Source organism: Budorcas taxicolor, chromosome 14, assembly GCF_023091745.1.
Source record: "Budorcas taxicolor isolate Tak-1 chromosome 14, Takin1.1, whole genome shotgun sequence".
NCBI classification, from domain to species: Eukaryota; Metazoa; Chordata; class Mammalia; order Artiodactyla; family Bovidae; genus Budorcas; species Budorcas taxicolor.
Genome location: NC_068923.1, coordinates 47615552 through 47639289, shown reverse-complemented (window position 1 = coordinate 47639289; position 23738 = coordinate 47615552). Strand labels below are relative to the sequence as shown.

Below are 23738 nucleotides of genomic sequence, written 5' to 3'. Positions count from 1 at the left end.
ACCTCCCCACTCCTCACCCTTCCACTGCGCCCCCTAGCACCCCAGCTGTGCCAGATCCTTTACAACTCCCCCGCCCTTTTGCATATTTTCTTCACCCTCTTGCATGGAAACCTGGTGCTGCTTAACTGGAAACAAACCTGCTCTCCCTCCCACGCCTTGCCCGCCACAGAGCAGAGGGGAGGAGTGGGTGTTCCCACGGCCCTCGCTACTGCTCACAGACAGCTCCCTCTCTCATCTGCTCAAAACCCCCACCTCTCTGGAAGCCCATACCCTCCAACTACACCACCCACTGTCCTCCACCCCACCGCCATTACCCACTCACCGAGCTCCCAACTCTTCTTCATCCTCTTCATTCGTGCCAGATGTCAGCACCTGGCTCCTTCACTGGCTCCCTTCTGTTCTGCTCCTCAACTCCCTCTTGGTGACAGAACATTCATGAAGTGTGTGGAGGGCATCCTCCCCTCCCACTGCCTCACTCATCGCTTCCAACGTGCGCCCCTCCATCCCCTCCGGCCACCCATGTCCTTCATCATGCCTTTCCTGTCTCATTGCCAATGACCACAGGCCCTCTGGATTCATCATCCCCTGCACCCCACTCTGTGACCATGTGCTGCTCGGCCAACTAGCCCTGCTCCAATCATCTTCCACCCCACGGGCAACCCCAAGTCTGAGAGCCCAGCACTGGATCTGGGAATATGGAACCAGCAAGGCGTAGATGGCTCACTCAGGAGAGGCCAAGATGGAGGGAGTGTCATGAAAGGCCTTTGGACAGAGGAGCAGGCTGACTGAGGGAACCAACCGGAGACAGGGTGGCTCCTGGGCACTAGGAACAACCTAAAGAGGCAGTGGAGAGGAGGTTCTGAGCCCAGCGAGAGCTGGAATGTGAGGGAAAGGCTGACAGGGGCTGTGGCCTCAGGAGAACATGTTCCCAGCGAGAACCACCTCAAGACAAAGAGGGAACCAAGGGAGAATAAACCCCCAACTCCCTTCTGGTTTGGGGCCAGAGCCTTCCACTGGCTAAAGTCAACTAGAAGTCAGAGCACCAGGGAGTCTCAGTGAGGCGGTCTGGAGAGGTTTGCCTTTCACAGCAAAAAAGGATGGAGTGGAGGGTGGAGGGTGGAAGGAGCACAGCTACCTCCTCGCAACCCAGGCCTCATCTGCAATTCCTTTCCCCCTGCCCCTCCATCATCCTGGCCTGGCAACCCTCAGCTCCTTGCCTTCTCCAGAGCTATATCCAAGCAAGGTGAGAGACAGTGCACCAAGTCGTGTCCGACTCTTGCAACCCCATGGACTGTAGCCTGCCAGCCTCCTCTGTCTATGGGATTCTCCAGGCAAGAATACTGGAGTGGGTGGCCATTTCCTCCTCCAAGCAAGGTGAGAGGACTGGAAACAATTGTGGGACTCTGCTTACTAGCCTCACTTTTTAAGAAGATTTTTTTATTACTCTATTTTTTGGCTGTGCTGGGTCTTTGTTGCTGAGTGCGGGATTTTCTAGTTGGGGAACGGCGGGACTACCCTCTAGTTGCTGTGCTCTGGCTTCTCAGTGGCTTCTCTTGATGTGGAGCACCAACTCCAGAGCATGGGCTCAGTAGTTGTGGGCTTAGTTGCTCCGCGGCATGTGGGATCTTCCTAGACCAGGGATGGAACCGTTGTCCCCTGCATTGGCAGGCAGATTCTTAACCATTGGATCACCATGAAGTCCAGAGTCTCACTTTAAATATAGGGCCCAAGGTCCCCAAGTCTCAAGGAGGCACTGCTGTCTGATTACATTCCTCTAATCCATTTGCCCTCCCACAATTTTACCCCCTTTCCTCTTTAGTGGGTATGCTATACCCACTCCTGATGATTTCATGTCATAGTTTACTGAGACAATAGAAGCAACCAGAAGACAACTTCATCTGGCCATTCCTAACCTATCCACAGACTCTGCTCTCCTCTGGTTACTATGGAAACACCATCCCTGTTACCATGGGTCCTCTGCTTGTACACTAAACACCATCACCTCTTACAGATCTGTAGGAATCTCCTACAGAAGAAATGTCTCTAATGGGTCATTCTCGCTGTGTGCAAACATACAACAGCTCATATTCACGAATGAAGTGGGAGTTTGGGATTAGCAGATATAAACTATTACATATAGAATGGATAAGTAGCGAGGTCCTACTGTATAGTACAGGGAAATGTATCCTGAGGTAAACCATAATGGAAAAGAATATGAAAAAGAATATATGTGTAACTGAATCACTTTGCCATACAGCAGAAATTACATGACATTGTAAATCAACTACACTTCAGAAAATTAATTTTTAAGAAATAGATCATAAAAAAACAAGCTTTCCCTAGACCCTTCAGCCTCTCTCCAATGCAGGAGACACAAGAGACTCAAGGTCAATCCCTAGGTCAGGAAGATCCCCTGGAGGAGGAAATGGCAACCTACTCTAGTATTCTTGCCTGGGAAATTCCATGGACAGAGGAGCCTGGAGGGCTACAGTCTGGCAAAGAGTGGGATGTGACAGCATGCACACACAGCTTTCCATGAAGGAGAAGGGAAATCATGAAAAATTTTTGAAAAATTGTTAGAAGCATCATTTTAATATGAAATTGAAAGGGGATTTGCAGGTAAGTAAAACCTAGATAGCATATTGAAAGGCAGAAACATTACTTTTCCAACAAAAGTCCATCTAGTCAAGGCTATGGTTTTTCCAGTGGTCATGTATGGATGCAAGAGTTGGACTGTGAAGAAAGTTGAGCGCTGAAGAATTGATGCTTTTGAACTGTGGTGTTGGAGAAGACTCTTGAGAGTCCCTTGGACTGCAAAGAGATCCAACCAGTCCATTCTAAAGGAGATCAGCCCTGGGTATTCTTTGGAAGGAATGATGCTAAAGCTGAAACTCCAGTACTTTGGCCACCTCATGCAAAGAGTTGACTCATTGGAAAAGTCTCGGATGCTGGGAGGGATTGGGGGCAGGAGGAAAAGGGGATGACAGAGGATGAGATGGCTGGATGGCATCACCGACTCGACGGATGTGAGTTTGAGTGAACTCCGGGAGTTGGTGATGGACAGGGAGGCCTGGTGTGCTGTGGTTCATGGGGTCGCAGAGTCGGACATGACTGAGAGACAGAACTGAACTGAACTGGAAACTAGTAATTGTTTGATCAGAAAGTAGGAAAATAATAATAGTTAACATTCATACCTAACTCTCTACTAAGCACTTTCTTTGAATCATCTCATTTAATTGCCAAAATAGATACAATTCTTTTTTATTGATGATATCCACATGGTTTGCTCCCTCACCTCTTCATCAGGCAAATGTAATTTCCCATTTTCCCTAGTCCCCTTTCTTTCTTTTTCTCCAGAACTCTCATCTCAATTTAAGATATGTTTCACTTTTTAAATCTTGTGTAAAGACCCTCTTCACATACTAGAATGAAAGCCTGTAAGAATAGGTTCAACTGTATTTTTCCTTCTGTTCTTTATCCTCAGTGCTTAGCATAGAGTAGATAACCAATAAAATTTTTGAATACCTAAATAAATGAGGAATTGAGTTTCATGGAGATGAAGTAACTTGTCCATGATCATACAGGTGATCAGAATTCTGATTTTAAAACCCATGTTCTTAAACCATTAAGGGATTCACCAGAGTTGTAATATTGCAGGCTAGAGATGAGTCCCCTCCTGAGGCTGCAGCAGTGATAGATGGGGAGAGGGACTGAATGGCCTGGGTGTGGCAATAGGCTGTATATGGAAGGACGCTGAAAGAGATCACTCCAGGATGACTTGATTTCTAGATTTGGCAAATGCGTAGACAGTGACACAGTCCATCGGGAGAAAGTGTACCAGAAGTCTTATATTGGGTAGAAGTATGAGAAAGGAGGACATGTTTAATCCATAAACTTTTAAAAAACCATCTCATTGATTACCAAGAAGTGTTGTTAAGAAGTAAGAAGCCAGTAAACCCAAGCTGATCTCTTCAGACATCGTTGGGGTATGGGAATGGACAGCTGAGACCAAATAGTTGTTCTTTTTAAAAAACTAGCTCAGGGCTACAAAGAACAAGAAAAAGTCCTCAGGTGTGTTAATAATAATTCTGAAGTCAACTTTTAAGGCAAATGCGAACAGCAAAGAATGGCCCTATCCTGATGTAGTTAAGTTGTAGTCATGTAGTCAGCAAGATTATCTTGCTGGTGGCACTGGCTTTCAAGAAGAGACGATCAACCTGGAAGCAGGCACTGACACCCAAGCCTAGTGTGGCCAGGAGGGCAGAGGGAAACGCTTACAGCAGAGCACGCCGTAGCACGTGGTCGCCCTCGGACCTCGGTGCGGACTCAGCCTGTTAAAGGAGCGCAGGGAACTCGCGCCTCAAACGACTCCCAACCCCCGCCCCGGCGCGGAGCCGGCGGGGCACCGCTCAGGTTCCTTCCACCAGCCCGGCCGCGGGCGGACAGCCTCCAGTCCCTAGGCGGCGCTGTGGGCTCGCAAGAGCGGCCGCGGCACTAGAGAGCGCCGTCCCTCCCAGTGCGCATGCTCGCTTCGCCGTGGGCTCGCTTTTTTTTTTTTTTTTTTTTTTTTTTTCGGGTGGCCCAGGCGGCTGCGTACTGGCTGTGGGATGGGAAGTGAAGCCCCAGCGAGCGGCAGCGGCGGGGCTGTGAGGAGCAGCCAGAGGGAGGCGGCGGCGGCGGAGAGTCGGTGAGCAGCTGGGAAAGCGGAGCCGGGGCGGAGCACCTGCAGGCACGGGCGGTGGCTTCACCATGGCGATTCGCAAGAAGAGCAGCAAGAACCCCCCGGTCCTGAGCCACGAATTCGTCCTGCAGAATCACGCGGACATCGTCTCCTGTGTGGCGATGGTCTTCCTGCTGGGGCTCATGTTCGAGGTGAGCCCAACCGCCCGCCCCGCCGCCGGCCCGGGCTTCCAGCTCAGCCCCTCGGTCCGGGACCGCGGGGGGACCCTGGCCGGGGCCGGGGGGAGGTGCCGGCCCCTCGCCCCCCAAAGAGCGGGCCCGCCCGGCCCGGCGCTGGCCTGGGGCTGCGGAGTCCCGGGGGCCTGGCCGCCGCCCGCCCGCAGGGGCCGGGGCCGCCGCGTCGCCCCCTCGGCCACCGCTCACGCCGCCCCCTCCCGCCGGCCGCGCAGTTCCTGGTTCCCGCGAAGGGTTACGTGGCAGCCGGCGAGGGGCCGGCGGGCTGCGGGGGCGGCCCCTGCGCGCCTAGCTGGCTGCGGGCAGTGGGCGGGCTGGGGAATGGCCGGCCGGCCAGGCCGCAGGGGGCCGGGGAGAGCCGGGGGCCGCGGCCGCGGCGGCGCGGGGTTTGGGGGGCAAACCGACGGAGCCGGGCGCCGGCTGCCCGCTGGAAGGGCGGTGGCCACACGGGGCGGCGAGCGATCGCCGCAGGATTACCCACCCAATTGTTAAGAACTTCGGTCTCCCAAACTGGTATTGTTAGCAGTGATCGAACTTTCTTTTTTTTTTTTCCGTCCCGCGCTTGCTCTCTCCTTAAAGAAACAAGGTCTGATACAGAAATCGGGGTACAGAGCAGCAGTGCCGAGGAGTCGAATAATTTTCTTTTTGTTTCTTCAAGTAGGAGAGGATGGAAATGTCAGGAGTGTGTAAATTCTCTTCCCACGTAGCGCGTATCGTGATGACTTACTTAACAGCTGTTGAATGTGGGTAATAAACTTTGCCAGGTGAACGGGTAACATCCTACGGCTTCCTTCCCCTCGTTCCCCAAAACACACGCCCGTTCCTTATCCTCTTTCCCTTTTTAACTTTTCTCTGTAGCTCCTGAGCCCCCACCAAATACACTCATTATTTTACTTATTTATTGTCTCCTTCTTGGAATGTAACCTCAGTGAAAGGACAGGGGGTTTTTTGCTTTTTTTAATTTCCAGCGCCTAGACTATATCCCGGCATTTAGGAAGTGCTTACAAAATATTTGTTTAAGGAGTGACATTAAGAATTCTTGACTACTGGGTAGCTCAGGGAACCCTATCCAGTGCTCTGTGGTTACCTAAATGAGCAGGAAATCCAAAAAAAGGCGATGTATGTATATGTATAGTTGACTCACTTTACCAGTACAGTAGAAAGTAACACAACATTGTTAGACAGCTATGCTCCAATAAAAATGTTAGCAAAATATAGACAGAGCAGTAAAGAGTTTCATATGCAGTTCAGTGTGAACGATTCCAGTAAAAGACAAGAAATCCTGCTTCCAACTCACAAATAATTAAATAAACAGTAGTTAAATTTAAAAAGAAAGTCTTAAGAAAAACTAGTGGAATGAGACTGCCAGTGACCAAAAGATGACTAAATTGTTAAAATAGAGCCTGTGTGGCTCTTTTAAATGTTATTATTAGAAATTGAATATTTTAATACTTAAAATATTTTCAAACTTTCTGCTCATCTTCAAATGGGCTTTTTCTGGATCTAGATATAGTTTTTTTTTTCTTTTTTAATCCTGATAGCGTCATTTTTGCCCACTTAGTCCACAGTTAAGGAAGCAGTGAGTATTCCTAAATGGGAAGGTAGAAGGGAACTAACATAGGTCATATAGTTTATTTTAGGCTGGGCCTGTGCTACTTAACACCTGAATGACCTAAGGGTAAGCCTCAGTTTTTCTGCTGTGTATAAGGAAATACCACATGTGCTCTTCTCACCACCATTGTTTGCAAGGATCAGATAGCCTGGTATGAAGGCATCTTACGGTTTATAAAGTACTGTATGAATATGTGCAGTATTAAAAATGTTCTGAATGTTATACTTACATATATATACTTTCTGCTTTGGTCATATTGAACAGTTTTATAAGACTTGCCATAACCCATCTCCACATGGTAAAAATTCCTGACTTTGAAGATATAATTTAGGAGTAATAGTATCTGCAAAATGTTTTGAATGAAATGGAATATAAATCAGAAATGCTGACACTAAGAAATGTTTTGACTTTGTTTTTATGTAAGCTTTTTTTGTTCTCTTACCACATTTCTAGGGAAGTTCACCACCTGTTAACTTCCTCACGTCAATGATTTTTTTTTTTTAACAGTGAAGGGATTTTCACCTTTACATCTGTAAAATTTCTCAATTTAAATAGACTCAACAAAGATCTAAATAGAAGTTTTTAAAGTCAGTTCAAAGAAGAACGTTGAAGAAACATACAGAAGAAAGTTCATGCATGTCCCATGACTTTTTTCTTGCCACATGTTAAAGTTTTAGGATTTAAAAGCGTGTTATCTACACATGGGAAAAAAATTTACTGGTTCGTTTTGCTGCTTTCAAAATAATTGCTGATGAATCTCACCATTAACGTAGTTATTGAATGATGGTATCTGTGCTAGAATAATAGAGAAGTTGATATTTTTGCAACAGAACTGTTAGCCTTTTGTGTAAATATATTGAGAAAATGTCAGAGGATTTATGGTGAAATTGACAAAGCAATAATAGATAACTGTATTACTAGCCAAAATGAAGACTCAGTGTAAATGCTGAAGCTAACGGGAGTTAGGTAGGGCTCCACTGCTTGCTAACTTGGTAACCTAGGGCATGTCATTTAACTTCTCGAACTTGTTTCCTTTTCTGTAAGATAGGGCTCATTGGATTACTCTGAGAATTAAATTAATTTGTATAATTCATAGTTGAAAGTTTAGCTTACAGGAGATATGCCATAAATGATAGTTCATTATTCCTTAGGTATTTATCAAGGTCAAAAAATAGAAGACGGATTTTTTATGTGAGAGAAGGTGCTGCTGCTGCTGCTGCTAAGTTGCTTCAGTTGTGTCCGACTCTGTGCGACCCCACAGATGGCAGCCCACCAGGCTCCCCCATCCCTGGGATTCTCCAGGCAAGAACACTGGAGTGGGTTGCCATTTCCTTCTCCAATGCATGAAAGTGAAAAGTGAAAGTGAAGTTGCTCAGTCGTGTCCAACTCAGTGACCCCATGGACTGCAGCCTACCAGGCCCCTCTGTCCATGGGATTTTCCAAGCAAGAGTACTGGAGCGGGGTGCCATTGCCTTCTCCAAGAGAAGGTTCTAACAGCACCTAAAGAGTTGTATATACCAACCTGCCAATGCAGAATACGCAGGAGACTCAGGTTCAATCCCTGGTTTGGGAAGATTCCCCTGGATTAGGAAATGGCAAGCCACTCCAGTATTCTTGCCTGGAAAATTACATAGGAGCCTAGCGAGCTACAGTCCATGGGGTCGCAAAGAGTCAGACACGACTGAGCACACACATTCATTCTTGATAAAGCAATAGTTTGTTTGTGGGAAATGGAAGATTTTAATTTACAAGGAACTTTGTGTTCTCAGAAATTGCTGTGAATTTTGAAATTATGTATTTTTTAGTATAGTCAGTTTCTGTCCACATACTGCAAATCGTGGTGTATAATTCATGACTTCATATTGGAGTGAGGAAAATTTAATAGTTAGAAGATGTAAGGATACTTGAGAACCTTTCCGAAAGCAAGGATGCAGAAGAGAAGTTAAGAGTCTCCATGAGGAAGATCTACTGAAAGGGAGTTACTTTACACATTCTCAGGAGTCCAAGTTGTTCTTGCCATGCCAGGTTAAGGGGACCTTTACAATTCCAAGTATCGTGGAACAGACTTGGAGGTTTGTTTTATTTTTTTAAGTGTGGCTTGTCTTAATGCCACCATTTTCTTTCCTTCTTTTTTTTAAGAATTTAGTTTTATATGTCAGTAAGGAAGTGGGATTAGATATTCAGAAACTGCCTTTATCTCTACGGCATCCACGGCATCCAGTCCGTGTAGTAGTACTCCTTCCTCTAGCAAGTACAGCGTAGTTAACGTTTCTGTATGACAAGCTACCAAGCCCCAGCTGGTGACCGTGAAAGAAATATTATGATATTCATGATAATTGTAATCAGTGCTGAGTTAAATAATTCATTAAGCGTCATGGTAACCTGTTTAAGATACATCTGAATAAGTCTCATATTTTTCTTATAAATGGAGAGCAGTGCTTCAGATGTTCAAAATTGTCATAAACTTGGTTATTTTTACTTCTGAATGCATTATATATTTCTTGTGTGTGCATGGTCAGTGTGTCCAACTCTTCGTGACCCCATGGATTGTAGTGCTCCAGGCTCCTCTGTTCATGGGATTTTCCAGACAAGAATACTGGAGCCAGTTGCCATTTCCTTCTCCAAGGGATCTTCCCAACCCAAGGACTGAACCCTTCTCTCGTGGATCTTATGCATTGACATGAGGGTTCTTCACCACTGCACCACCTGGGCAGCCCATGTATTTCTGTAGCATATTTTATTCCAAACTAATTTGTCTTATTATTGATTAACTGTAATATTAGTTTAACTAAAACAGTGTTGGCTGGGATATGACACTTAGGAGGCCTGGAAATGGCTAAGAGCATGATTATTGGTTTAATTTTTCTTCTTCTTAAAAAAAATTTCCTATAAACTTTTGTAGTGTGTGTGGTTTGTATTTTTCTTATTATTCTACATACTGTCACATGCTAAGCTAGCTGGAAGCCAGATTTTAATTTTATTTGGAAGCCTAGCATGAAAGGATAATATAATTTTTGTTGCTTTGGGAATTTGATATTAAATTTATCTTTGAAGAATTTCCCTTGTCATTTGTTTAAAAAAACTTAGAAGTTTTTTCAGCTACGATAGTGGTGCCCTCATATTTTAAACTAGAAACAGGGATGCAAAGTGTTTGTGTGTTTGTATATGAAATCTAAACAAGATATTAAAGCATAAAATTTAGTCATCAACTTTATTTAAAAGAATTGCAGAAAAGCAGTGTTACCCTGGAAATACATGTCATCGCTCTGCTGTAATGTATTCGTGTGAATGACCTAGAATGCAATACAAAAAAGCCTTACTGGCCTCTTCTAGCCAAGTGGCTTTCTGTATCTACCTAGCACAGCAGCTTGCTGGAGGGGCCTTTCCCTGACTTCCTCTCACAGGCCTGTAATACTCCAGGACAGCAGAGCCCAGCTACAACCTGTATGTTGTACATCTCCCCAACTCTGCTGCTCACCTGCTGGCTCTCTGTCTAGTCCAGACTTCAGTGGGGCCTGATCCCCTTTCCTTTTCTCCAGTATAGTGGCCTCTCGTTGCTTTGCTTTTCTCCCTGCAGACTTCACGGTTCACACTCTCCCCAGGCCCTTAGCTCCCTTTCCCTCTTGGTCTTTCTCCCTGTTTGACCTATACATATCCAGCCATGGTTCCAGCCTGGCACCTGCGTTTTCCCTCCCTCCCCATTTGTGGATCGCTCAGGGTTGTCAGAGAAAGTCATGGACTCGGGCTGCTAGATAATATTACAAGTCAAACGTTTCTGACCTCAGACAAAAGTAATACTCAGGGATCTTTTTACTTCTCCCTGGCCAGCTCCTTTCCCTAAAGGAACTATAAAAATACTCATTGGATTCCCCAGCTGTGCTTAACAGATAACATTGCTTCCGCTCCACACCATAGAGAATTTCCTCAGTTTCTTGTCTTTTGAATTTATCTGTCCCATCGTTTTTACCTTCTGCTTAGTGTAAGAGGAAAACAGTTCAAGATTAACCTTTAGCTGAAGTACTTTGGCCACCTGATGTGAAGAGCCCACTCATTGGAAAAGACCCTGATGCTGGGAAATATTGAGGGAAAGAAGGGGACAATAGAGGATGAGAGGGTTGGATGGGATCACTGACTCAATGGACAAGAGTCTGAGCAAGCTCCAGGAGATAGTGAAGGACAGGGAAGCCTGGCGTGCTGCAGTCCATGGGGTTGTAGAGTCGCTCATGACTTAATGACTAAACAGCAGCTATCCTTGTGTTTCATTCCCTGCCAGATCTTTCTGTCCATTATGCCCTAACATGGTAAATTCTCCCTAGCCCCTTTCCTGACCACCCTCACACCAGCTTAGCCCCTCCCATCATAAAACAACGTAAGCCTTGGCCTGGTATCTCTCACTGGGAACCCCTGTGTTCATTCCTTTTGGGCTCTCCACACCACTGTCATGTGCCTTTCGCGCTCTCTGTTGGAATCACTCAAAAGCTGTGACCACTGATGACTTCTTAAATCGTCCAGTCCACTGTCGTCTTTTCCTGACACATCTCTGTTGAAGCTTTGGCTTTATTGTCCACACCATCCTGAAATGTTTCCCCTCTGGCTTTTGGGGTATCCAGCTCTCTTCATTCTCTGCTGTTTCTCTTTGATCATGTCTTGTTATTTCCCCACCAGCTTTTCTCTGCCCTCTCCATGGTTCTGATTTGTCCTGCTTCTCATCAAATCCTGTATACTCTCTACAGAGGACTTACATATTTCCACAGCCTCCACTGTGTACTGTGTAGTCTCTGTAAAGAGAGACTTCCAAAAATCCTTGAGCCTGGCCCTCCCTGCGGAGCTCCAGGAGTGGGCCTCACCTGCCTGTTGGTCTTTCCACCTGCACATCTCAAAGAAATCTAAGTTTACTGAAAACTCCTCTTTCCCTAAAACCTGTTGTTCCTCCTATATTCCCCATTTTTGTTAATAGTATTGTTTTTCACCTACTTGTTGAAGCATCAGTACATGATCTCTGATTCTTCCCTCCTGCTTACCAAGCTTTCAGTCAGTCAGTCAGTTCAGTCACTCAGTCTTCTCCGACTCTCTGCGTCCCCATGAACTGCAGCACGCCAGGCCTCCCTGTCCATCACCAACTCCCAGAGCTTACCCAAACTCATGTGGATTGAGTCGGTGATGCCATCCAACCATCTCATCCTTTCTCGTCCCCTTCTCCTCCTGCCCTCAATCTTTGCCAGCATCAGAGTCTTTTCAAATGAGTCAGCTGTTCACATCAGGTGGCCAAAATATTTGGAGTTTCAGCTTCAACATCAGTCCTTCCAATGAACACCCAGGACCGATCTCCTTTAGAATAGACTGGTTGGATCTGCTTGCAGTCCAAGGGACTCTTAAGAGTCTTCTCCAACACCACGGTTCAAAAGTATCAATTCTTGGGCACTCAGCTTTTTTTATAGTCCAACTCTCACGTCCATACATGACTACTGGAAAAACCATAGTCTTGACTAGACAGACTTTTGTTGGCAAATTAATGTCTCTGTTTTTTAATATGCTGTCTAGGTTGGTCTTAACTTTCCTTCCAAGGAGTAAGCGTCTTTTAATTTCATGGCTGGAGTCACCATGTGCAGTGATTTTGGAGCCCAAAAAAATAAAGTCAGCCACTGTTTCCACTGTTTCCCCATCTATTTGCCATGAAGTGATGGGACCGGATGCTGTGATCTTAGTTTTCTGCATGATGAGCTTTAAGCCAACTTTTTCACTCTCCTCTTTCACTTTCATCAAAGAGGCTGTTTAGTTCTTCTTCGCTTTCTGCCATAAGGGTGGTGTCATCTGCATATCTGAGGTTACTGATATTTCTCCCGGCAATCTTTTTTTTTTTTTGGAGGCTAATTACTTTACAATATTGTATTGGTTTTGCCATACATTGACATGAATCTGCCACACTGTACATGTGTTCCCCATCCTGAACCCCCCTCCTACCTCCCTCCCCATCCCATCCCTCTGGGTCATCCCAGTGCACCAGCCCCGAGCACCCTGTATCATGCATCGAACCTGAACTGGCGATTTGTTTCACATACAATAATATACATGTTTCAATGCCATTCTCCCAAACCATCTCCCAGCAATCTTGATTCCAGCTTGTGCTTCATCCAGCCCAGTGTTTCTCATGATGTCCTCTGCATATAAGTTATATAAGCAGCGTGACAATATGCAGCCTTGATGTACTCCTTTTCCTATTTGGAACCAGTCTGTTGTTCCATGTCCAGTTCTAACTGTTGCTTCCTGACCTGCATACAGATTTCTCAAGAGGCAGGTCAGGTGCTCTGGTATTCCCATCTCTCTCAGAATTTTCTGCAGTTTATTGTGATCCACACAAAGGCTTTGGCATGGTCAGTAAAGCAGAAATAGATGTTTTTCTGGAACTCTCTTGCTTTTTCGATGATCCAGCAGATGTTGGCAATTTGATCTCTGGTTCCTCTGCCTATTCTAAAATCAGCTTGAACATCTGGAAGTTCACGGTTCATGTATTGCTGAAGCCTGGCTTGGAGAATTTTGAGCATTACTTTACTAGCGTGTGAGATGAGTGCAATTCTTTGGCATTGCCTTTCTTTGGGATTGGAATGGAAACACCTTTTCCAGTCCTGTGGCCACTACTGAGTTTTCCAGATTTGCTGGCATATTGAGTGCAGTACTTTCACAGCATCATCAAATCTTTTAGGATTTGAAATAGCTCAAATGGAATTCCATCACCTCCACTTACCTTATTCTGCCTCAAAACTTCCACTTCTCTTCTACCACCACTGCCTCAGTTCAGGCCTTATTAGCTTTTATGGGTTTCTGTCATACTTGACTTGCCTCCTTACTCCAATTTATTTTTGTCTGATATTTATTTAGTAATGTTGATCAGTCACTGAATAAATGCCACACGCCCTACTGGACTTTGAGCTTCTAGTGATGAACAGAAACCAGCGTAGTCCTGGCTTTTACGGAGGTTACTGTGATGGGTAACAGCATATGAATATCACCACGCCGGGAGTGTGCATTTTGTAAGAATGAAGCCCAGGTCTCTGAGGTCGTCTAACAAAGGAAATGACCTATCCTAAAAGGCAGGGAAGGCGTCCCTGAAAGGGTGTAGTTGACCTGAGATCCCGAGTGGAGAGGTTTTCCAGCAGTGTTTCAGATTAAACCGCAAGCGCACAGAGCCCTGGGTGGGAGGAGTGCAGGAGGCAGGGCCAGACCCTGGAGTTTGTTCTCATCCTGGAAAGAATGGGACTCAACTGGAGGACCTTCGGGGGTGGGCGGGCCTGGGGAGTGTGTTCACCTGATGGAGGGAGGGCAAGATTCCGGTTGCCAGCTGGAGTGTGGATCTGAGGGTGACTTGGGGGCCCAGCGCTGGCCACAGTCAGCCGTCTCTCTAAACACCAGTAACTCCCTCTCCTCAATTTGTCTGGTCAGGCTAAAATAAAGTCTACACTACTTAGATCAGCACACTAGGCCCTTCCTCATGTCCACCTGTTACACCTGACCTCCTGGTTCCAGCTTCTTGACCTTTGCACTTCCCTTTTCCCTACCTGGGCTGTCCTCTCCATCCCCTGCGAGGGAACTTTTCTTTGCTAGCAGGAGCTGCTCAGGCACCACATCTTCTGCAGAGCCTTTCCTCACCCCAGGAAGAAATGAAAAACAAAAAAAAAACGCATTGTTTTTCCTCGGTTCCTGTTGGCTCTGATTCTTTGGTATTATAACCGTTTCTTCTAAAAACTCAAAATAAGTTTCTAGTCGTCTGGATCATAGCATCCATCTCTGTTATCCTCTCGTCTAGTATAGTGCTTGGTGCCTATAAATATTGAGTAAGTGTTTCATTGTTCTGTTGTGACCACTTTGCTTGTACCAGTTGTCAGGTCAGTTAAATATTCATTGGCCATGTATCTAATGCCAGGTGTGCAGGAGATTAAGACACACACTGCAGACCCTACCTTCGGTCCATTTTCATCCTGGTAATGGTGCTCCCTTTTCTTTCATTAATTTACATTGAAAATTTTTCTTGAAAGCAATTTTGTGTTCATTGTACAGGTAGAGAGAGAAACATTATTTATCAAAAACACTGTTTACTGGAACTGCAGTATCTCTTTTTTGAAATCTTAAAGTTAGGAGTGGATTGCACAATCCCATCTAAATTGCAGACCGCTTTGGTGAATTAAGTTAACTTCAAGCTCCTTGGCAAGGGGGAATCCCAGTTGTGCCTGTCCGGGTGACACAGGAACTGGGGGGCCCTCCTTGGTTCTTAGATGTAGGGACAGAACTTGGAATGTTTTTTCCCCCGGGAGTTGCTGTTTGGGAGAGAGTCACAAATTGACTTGATCTTTTTTTTCTTTCCAGATAACAGCAAAAGTTTCTATCATTTTTGTTACTCTTCAGTACAATGTTACCCTCCCTGCCACAGGTAGGTGCTTTTCTTTTGGAATTTTCTGGTTAAGTAGAAGAGTTCAGCTGGGCAGACATGGAAATTTCTGTGAACACTAGGTTCTTCATTATCTTCACAGATCTCATTCATGATGAGAATGAATATTTTTCTTGATGATTTTGTAATAATGCAAGATCTGATGTTTTGGGTTGAAAATCCTGTATGAAAATCCGTTTTTATGTGTTTAATGTTTACTGTGTACTTTTGTAAGTAGGCTTGAAATTCCATGGAAGAATAGGGTTTTTGTGAGGTTTTTTTTTTTGTCCTTCTCCTCACTCTGATCTTTTCATAAGAAAATCCTAAGAATGGATATTTTGCATTTGTCTGAAGTGTCATTGTTCAGTCAAGGTTTCTAAAGCCCCAGTGTTCAGGTTCAGTTTTTTTGACCTATGAGTTCTGTTTGGGAACTGTAATAACAACCCTCTTAAGCCCATTTTATTGTTGCTTTTTGGTTGTGCTCTACCATTCTGTCAGTTATTTTGATGAGAGAATGACAGTAAGCTCTAAGAAGTATCTTGGGAATAGAATACAGACTACATTTTTAGGTTTTATTTCAAAAATTTTTTCTAGATTATGCTAGGTGAGAATCAGGTTGTTATTGAAAGTTGATTACCGTTGAATATAGTAATATAATTAATTAGCATGGATGAGGGGTGGGGTATTCACTTAACAAGATAACATATTCAGGCAGTAAATTTGTTCCCAGTCTCTCTATTTAGATGTAAGATAAATTACACAACATGGAGTTGGGTTTTTGTTCAGTTTTATCATTTTGTAAATATTTGGTTTAGTAATTTAGATATCAGATTACTGAAAACCACAAAGTTGTTTAGAAATTTGAGTATGCCAGAGAAGAACAAAGCTCTTTTATCAACTCACAAGTATTTGCTTAAGTCTTGTTCTGGAAAATGAGCAGTTTTAAAGACTGAAAACAATTGCAGCAGTTGCTTCTGTCTCCCCTGCTTAGAGTTCAAAACTAAATCAAATCAAAGTCAGCTTTTCCATCAGAATTATAAATATGGTATCGAGTTTGAAAAATAGAGCTAGAAAGTTGAAAGTTTCAAAAGTTCCTTGAAAACACAGGCAAATGGGCTAAGTATAACTTACTTTAATATAACTGAAACATAACCTGCTCTACCCCTGGGACATCCAGGGGTCTGAGTGTGCCCTCCCCTCCCCTGTGCTCTGATCTTTAATGGCTGTAACTAACCTGTGTCAAGTCTTTGTAAGTAATTTCTGAAACTTTAGACTTCTGGGTAATCTCAGTTTTCATTGCTGCTAAGACTCAAAGTGTCCAAAAGCATATTACCGTGATGTTTCTATAAATTTATTTATTAGATTAGTCTTCTTTTGTTTGTTTCCATAACTGTGTTGTACTTAGTGCTGTTTTTATAATCTTATGTATATTTTTGTGTGTGTGTGTGTGTCCTGTTCTTTTGGCCTTCAGAAGAACAAGCTACTGATTCAGCATTCCTTTATTACTATGGTATCAAAGATTTGGCTACAGTTTTCTTCTACATGCTGGTGGCGATAATTATTCATGCCATAATTCAAGAATATGTGTTGGATGTAAGTATACAATCTTAGAAATCTATGCTTTGTAAAATACTAGCTCTCCATACCATGATAGTTATGTTAAATACATTTTTATAATCTTAAATTAACAATTGTTTTTATTTTTAGAAAATTAACAGGCGAATGCATTTCTCCAAAACGAAACACAGCAAGTTTAATGAATCTGGTCAGCTTAGTGCATTCTACCTGTTTTCTTGTATTTGGGGCACATTCATTCTCGTATCTGTAAGTATGTACTATGCTTAAGTTCTCATCTCTCAGAGTATTTAATTATGTACTCAGAACAGGAAATGATGTCCTATTTTTAGCACTCATAAGCAAACCCTGAACCTTAGAAAAATTTCTCTTCTGTTGTTGTTCTTATCTAAGATTAGGAGTTCTGCTATTGAACTAGTATAAATCAGGTTTCATCAGTAAGCCTCTTAAGTTTTTATACAGTAAAAATTGCTAACTATGTTCAGTGTTCCAGAAAGCCTTACTCAGTTTTAGTCGATCTGAATGTTGTCTTCATATCTTGTAGTCATTTGCAAGTGGCTCTGTGTTAGCAGAAAGGGTAAGTTATCAGTGATACTTTCACAAGGTTGCATATATACTAGAGATGAATAAATAGGCCAGGTGAATATTCCAGGGTATGACACAGTTGGAGACAGACCAGAACTCAGCTTTTCAAGTCCAGTGCTTGTTCCATTGTAAACTGCTGCTTTAGTGATACTTTATAGATGAACATAAAAATTCAGCTTAAAATCTATCTTATATACTCAGAATTTTTTTAAATTATTGATGTACACAAATTCTGTCTTACACAGTTTTAAAAAAATAAATGTGTTAAAACCTCAATGGGTATTAAGGATAAGTTGCTTCAGTTTTTTCTATATATACGTATGTGATAATTCTCACTAAACAGATCTGGTTATCTAAGAAAAAGACATGGTTATTATGTGGACATGCATGCATGCATGCATGCTAAGTCACTTCAGTCATGTCTGACTCTTGTGACCCCATGGACTGCAGCCCTCCAGGCACCTCCGTCCATGAGATTCTCCAGGCAAGAATACTGGAGTGGGCTGCTGTTTCCTTCTCCTTACGTGGACATAATCTTATAAAACTTGGCAGCACCTTGCTCCTGTCTCCTGTCAGGTGCCCCCTCTTTTGGAACCCTTTCTTTGATGACCCGAGAAAAAAATCATTCCTTGGATGACAGTTATGAGCCATTACTGTTTTTTGGTTGTGTTTGCATTTGTGTCTTTTTCACTCCCCTGGATTGAAAGAATTTCAAAAGCCCAGGAATTACGTCTTTTTGGACTTCACATCACTCATTGATTTTCACATCACTAAGCAGTTTGATTGAATGAAAAATAACTAAAACATCTAAAATGTTTGACTTCCATGGACCCTTTGGAACTTGAGATGGAGAGTTGTAAATGTGCAAGAAATGAAAATACTGTCTTATTTTCTAAGGAATTTACATGCTCATTAGGCTAATTTTTGTATCTTCTCTCTTAGGAAAACTACATCTCAGACCCGACTATCTTGTGGAGGGCTTATCCCCATACCCTGATGACGTAAGTCATTTTTACTAGGCTTTTCTCAATTAAGGGCCATCCATGGTCATGTCACTTTTAAGCAGGATTTGTTGTTACTCTCTTTTAAGACATGAGGCAAATTCATACAATAGGTATGTCTTTGGCACTCACACTGCCATAAAAACAAAAAATTGCTTTGTGCTTTTATTATGTATGTAGTCGTTTCAGTATGTCTGTTACCTTAAGAAAACTGATTTTAATGGTAATCCTAATTTAGTCCTCTGTCTTCTTCTTTTCCCTCATCTTTTCTCCTCATTCCTGCTCCATCTTCTACATACTTTTGCTCCTTTTCTTTACCCTAGTCTCTTTTCTTCCATTTCTTCTCTCTTACACTATAAGCTTGAGGATAGAGACTGTTTCTCTTTTTTGGCCCCCAAGGTTTCTGTACAGTGCTATAAGAAGCTCAGGGGTCGCCAAGTCAGCTAGCTAAGTTATTCATTCTTCAAGCCCAGTTCTGAAACGTCTGTTCCATATGTTACTTGCTCCTTTAGCCTATGTGGGCTTCTGCTTTCCTGGATTTTTCCTTTTGTTGTGCAGTATTTTATGTTTATACATTGTCTTGGCTGCTCTTTAATTGTCTCATTTATGTAAGTCAGTGTTATGTTGTGCCCATGCCCACCAAGACTGTATGTAATTGATAGCAGAAGGAACTGTTTCTTTTCATATCCTTTGCTGTGCCCGCTGTAGGGGCTTATCATCTAGGCAGTAGTCAGTGGATGCATTGTGATGGGAGAGTTGGAGAAAAAGATATGAAGAGAGTAACATGACCTACAGTATTACCACATTCTGCTGAGCCATTCTAACTTTTAAAAAGTGTATTAATTCAATGAACTTTTGTAGAATGGGGATATAAACATCATATTTATGTGGGACTGTATTTTCTCCCCTTCCCTGTCCTCCTCCCCCTCTCTCCCTACAGCATTATTCAGATAGGCTTTGTGTTTTCCACTTTAGACCTCTGGAGGAGAAGGGGGCCGGGGGGGTGGAGAAAGAGGAGGTCTAGAGGGGTGTGGCGTGAAGAGACTGTGGACTCTAGACTGATGAGACTATGTCTCCTGGGAGCCCTTCAGTGCCTTATTCCTCTCTTGAATCTGAGTTTGCTTCCATTTATTGGGGGTTCTCAAGTGTCTCAACCAGGTAGAGATACCATGTTTCCCTAAGGAAAAATCCAGAGGTTGTCTGTAATTGGGACTGTCTCAGTTTCCAGTGTTGGTGAATCTGTGCACCTTCACTTCTTCACCATCTTTTTGCGCTTCCTTCTTCCCTTTTGAGGAACCCTTACAGATGTGTGATTTGATGCCCTCAGAGACACGTTCCGCATATTTTCAGTAGCTAACAGGCACACTCATCAGTACTAACTCACTCATAGGCAAGGGGCTCTGTTTCCTCATAGCTTGCTTGGTTGCTCCCAGGGTTCTGTGGATCATGTTTTTGCTTCTGCTCTTTAGCCCAGAGGAACTGACTGATGGTGGGGAGACCCTGGGGGGCTGGGGAAGGGGGCTACTGCAGAGTAAATAAAGGGAAGTAAGGGGACCTGAAATGGCAACACAAAGATAGCTACTTAGCATGTCCTGATTTCCAGTGTTTGTTTTTACTTTATCTTTAAAGATGTTGTGCTTTAAACGATATGTTCTGCTTTTTTTGTGTTACACAGATTTCAGATGAAGTTTTTCTACATATCACAATTGGCATACTGGTTTCATGCTTTTCCTGAACTCTACTTCCAGAAAACCAAAAAAGTAAGCAGTGGTTTTGTGATTTTTAGATTTGTCTTGTCATTTTTGCCTTTTTTTGAAAAGTTGTTTTAAAATTAAATATTTCCTCACATCTCTAGCCTCCCTTTCCCCTCTCCCATCCCCCCACTATTCTCTCACCTCCCTTTTTTCCACACAGACTAAATGTCTTTAAGTATTTATTGCAGAAACTTTTATTTGGTTCAGCTTCAGAGGTGGGGATCTTACATTTGACATGCTAATTTCTCATTTTAAAATTGTATTAGTGGTAATTTAAAATAAAATTTAAACAAATCTTGCAGTGTGATATTCAGTTTGTGTTATGGATACGCTTAGCAGTTTCACAAGTGAGACCAGACAGATTAATTAGATTATTCGGCAATTAATGGTACTGTGTATAAGTCCCAGAGAAAAATTCAATATTGAGAAAAGTAAACCAGAGTTAAATATTCACCTTGAGTCTTTCCCTAGTGAAACAGGTGGGAAAAATGTTCATTTGTCTTGTTTGAACAGTAACTCAGCCACTGGAGCACTGCAGTAGCCTCCTGTAAAGTTTTACCCTCGGCACCTCTGAAGTCAGTCTTACCTGATGTCACAGAATAAACTTTGTTTCCTTTATTTAACTCTTTCTCTTCTAAAAACTGTCCTAGGTCCTTTTCACTCTAAATCAAAATCAAGCTGCTCACCTGTTCCCAGAGCTCTTCCCATCTGTGCCCCTGTCCCCTGGTCCCTTTTTCTTCCCTTTTTGTACCTCATTCAGTTTTAACATTCTCTAATTTTATAATCCCAGCACGTAGTTCTTTTCTCTGGGATACCTTTTCTAATAAATTAATCAAGCACTTTTATTCTCCTTTGGGGAGAGATTGTTTTTAAAATCCCTATATATGAACTGACATGTGGTGGGGGGGGTGGATAAAAAGAAAGTCATGAGTTAACAGCCATAGTTGGGAGACAGGTACATGGGGATTCATTATGCTTTCTATGGGTTGTGTGTATTTTACATTTTTCCACATTTAAAACATTGGTTTTAAAATCCCCTTACTTTAAGAAGCTTTTCCAAAACAGAAATGTAACCACCCATCCAGTGACCATTTTATCTCTGCCTTCTTAAAAGCCAGAAACACTTGTACTCTGGGTAGTTAATTCATGAATATAAGTGCTTGATTTTATTGCTGTATTGTGTCTGTGGTTTTTGTGTCCTGTGTGTCAGTCATCATTGATGTCTGCCATGATTAGAGAATAGGACAGAATTAGAGTCCATGTAAAGTAGAATGGTTTTCTAGTTAAGTTGGTTATAAGGATTAGGATGAAGATCCATAAAACCTTTGACTTAGAACTGTCTTAAGATAAAATTTTTAGCCACACCACTTTCAATAACCCTTCCATATTTAGTGATTACCTAATGTGAACCATAGGTGTCCCATAGCTGCACTGTCCAACACAGTAGCCACAAAGCACATTTAACTTAATTAAGCAAAAACAAAGTTCGCTTTCTTGGTCACACTAGCCATGTCACAAATGCTCATTGGCCACACATGGTTTCACAGTCTGCCATTTTGAATCAGAGACAGAGAACCTAGCCCTCCTTGCAGAAAGTTCTGTGGAGCACTGCTGAGACCAGCATAGTCCGTGATATCTTAGTACCATGGTTCAGATGTTTAGGTCTTTCTTCATGTACTTTTGTACCTGTGGATGTTTTACCTCTGGGTTTCATTATGAGTTCATATGTCTATATATTGTTCATTGACCATGTAAGTAGAGAGGGACATTTCAAAGTAATTGTTCATTTTAGTTCTCAAAGCTCTTTCCTTATCAGTTCCTGCCAGATGGCATTTCTCCAAAAATGCAATCTAATTTTTATGGAATAATTTGCATAACTTAGAACTTAACTGAAACTATTTTTAACACCTACATATGACAGTCGAAAGTAACTTTCAAGTAATTAACATAATTTGAAAGTAACAGCTGCATATGTGTTCAACGGTTTCTTAAAATTTACTCTATAAGAATTATTTTTGGAAGAACTCTTCACTGGAAAAAAATTAGTACAGTGGTTGTTTTGACCCAGTCTTACAGAGAAGTGGAAAAAGGAACACAGTAGCAATTCAAGAGGTGTGTTAGTCACAAATAACTCAGTTTCTTTTCAGAAGGTTATTTTAATTCCATGTAATACGTATGTTTCAATATAAACAGTCCTCTCTTTTGTCCATGAGAGGATTCAAAATGTAGTTTCTTAGCCAACTTGAATATAAGAAGTTTCAGGAAAGTGTGGATGGAATATCCAAATGTTTTGTTTCTGATATTCAGATTATTTGGTTTAATTATCCATACATATAGTTGTATATGATATAAAGTATACTAAATTCTTAAAAAGCTTTTTGCCCACTCCTTCCTAAGGGTTACATTCACACTTTTCATGTGCGACTTGTTAATATCTGTCCTTCATCACTGGAGCTTCCTTGACTCATTTAAATCAGTTTTTCCAGAGTACGTCGTTACTCTGTCTTATTGATTCCTCCACTAACCTTGTGTAAGCATTTAGAAATGACATTGGTTGAGTTTTCTCAGGTTATGTATCTTAACCCATTTATTTGTTGTTTAAAATAATCAATACAGATCTCTGTAGTATGAGAGCTTTGAAAAAATTTACATATGAGATGACTACATTTTTGGTTTAGGGGAAAATCTTTGCCTTATATTTGGGCATATATGCAATATTCAGTTTAAAGTAAAGTTCATATTTTAGTACTGTGTAGTTAAAAACATTTCCTTATAAAATAGAAATTTACTAAAGTATACGGCTGACCTTTTTAATAAAAGATGTTGGAATAACAACCAAAAATGTCACCTAAAGTTATTTATAATTTTAGCATTTGTTTTGATTTAAGTGTACTGTGTTTATTAGGTATTCTATGAAAAAGGAGACTTATCAGAATTTTAAGTCATTATTCTATGACTTTGTTCTTATATAAACTACTGGAATATTAGCATTAAGGATATATAGGGACTTGGCAACTGCTCAGTTTCATTACATATTTTTTCCATTCAGGTATAAGAAAGTTTGTAAATAAACAAAACTTTGTTTCTGACTTCTGGTAAAGAAGAGTTTATTTACATAACAAAATCATAGGGTGGTGAGTCTTGAAAAACCAAAATAGCTTTTTCTCATCCACATTTGCATTCATCTAGACTCTAGATTCTAGAACAGTTACGAGCCGCCCTTGGATGGCGTGCTAACTCCCTAATTGAAATCTGTGATGTGGCCAGTTAACTGATACCGTGAACTGCCTCTAAGAGTGCCGACATCTTTTCTCACTGATCTTTCACCCAGTCTTCTCTTTTCTCACTGATCCCCACACCCCAGGGACACATGGTGCTGGGTAAGGTCTTTATTGTTGGCCACAGGCATGTAAGCCCCAGAAGGGCCATAACCCTATGAGGATTGCAGAATGTCAGAGGAAGTCCAGTCTCATTTTAAAAATCATGCTACGTCACACCTGTCACATTATTGTTGATAGGGGAACGCCTTTAACCTGCGCTCTCCACCACTCCTTGCAGTAGACCCCTCCCTGTCACTCATTTATTTTGACACTTGTCTCTGGTTCAGCTTTGAATGTGCAAACATTGCTTTAGAGACACTGGCCAGTTTATAGAAGGCTCAAGTTTCCATTACTTAGAAAAAGATTTCTTGGTACTCTGTCCTTTTGGAAAAGCTCTTGCTAAGGATTTGACAGTTGTGGAGATATGGGACATGTGGTGGTATTTTACTCACCATGATTGACTCAGTTGGTTGCTATCAGAAAGGCAGGGCTGAGATGCAAAGTTGAACTTGAATTTAGGGAAGAAGCTCTGGACTTTTTCTTTACCTAAGAGCAAGC

At 42.4% G+C, this 23738-nt stretch overlaps 1 protein-coding gene across 1 annotated transcript in view; it reads left to right on the top strand.

The window, feature by feature from the left end:
- The first annotated feature begins 4570 nt into the window (after positions 1-4570).
- Positions 4571-23738, top strand: part of TRAM1 (translocation associated membrane protein 1) — a 31508-nt gene continuing 12340 nt past the window's right edge. The window contains exons 1-6 of the mRNA XM_052651629.1: positions 4571-4872; positions 14885-14948; positions 16417-16538; positions 16653-16769; positions 18048-18106; positions 19782-19866. Coding sequence (XP_052507589.1) covers positions 4750-4872; positions 14885-14948; positions 16417-16538; positions 16653-16769; positions 18048-18106; positions 19782-19866 — 570 coding nt within the window. The 5' untranslated portion in view covers positions 4571-4749. The remainder of the gene's footprint in view (positions 4873-14884; positions 14949-16416; positions 16539-16652; positions 16770-18047; positions 18107-19781; positions 19867-23738) is intronic.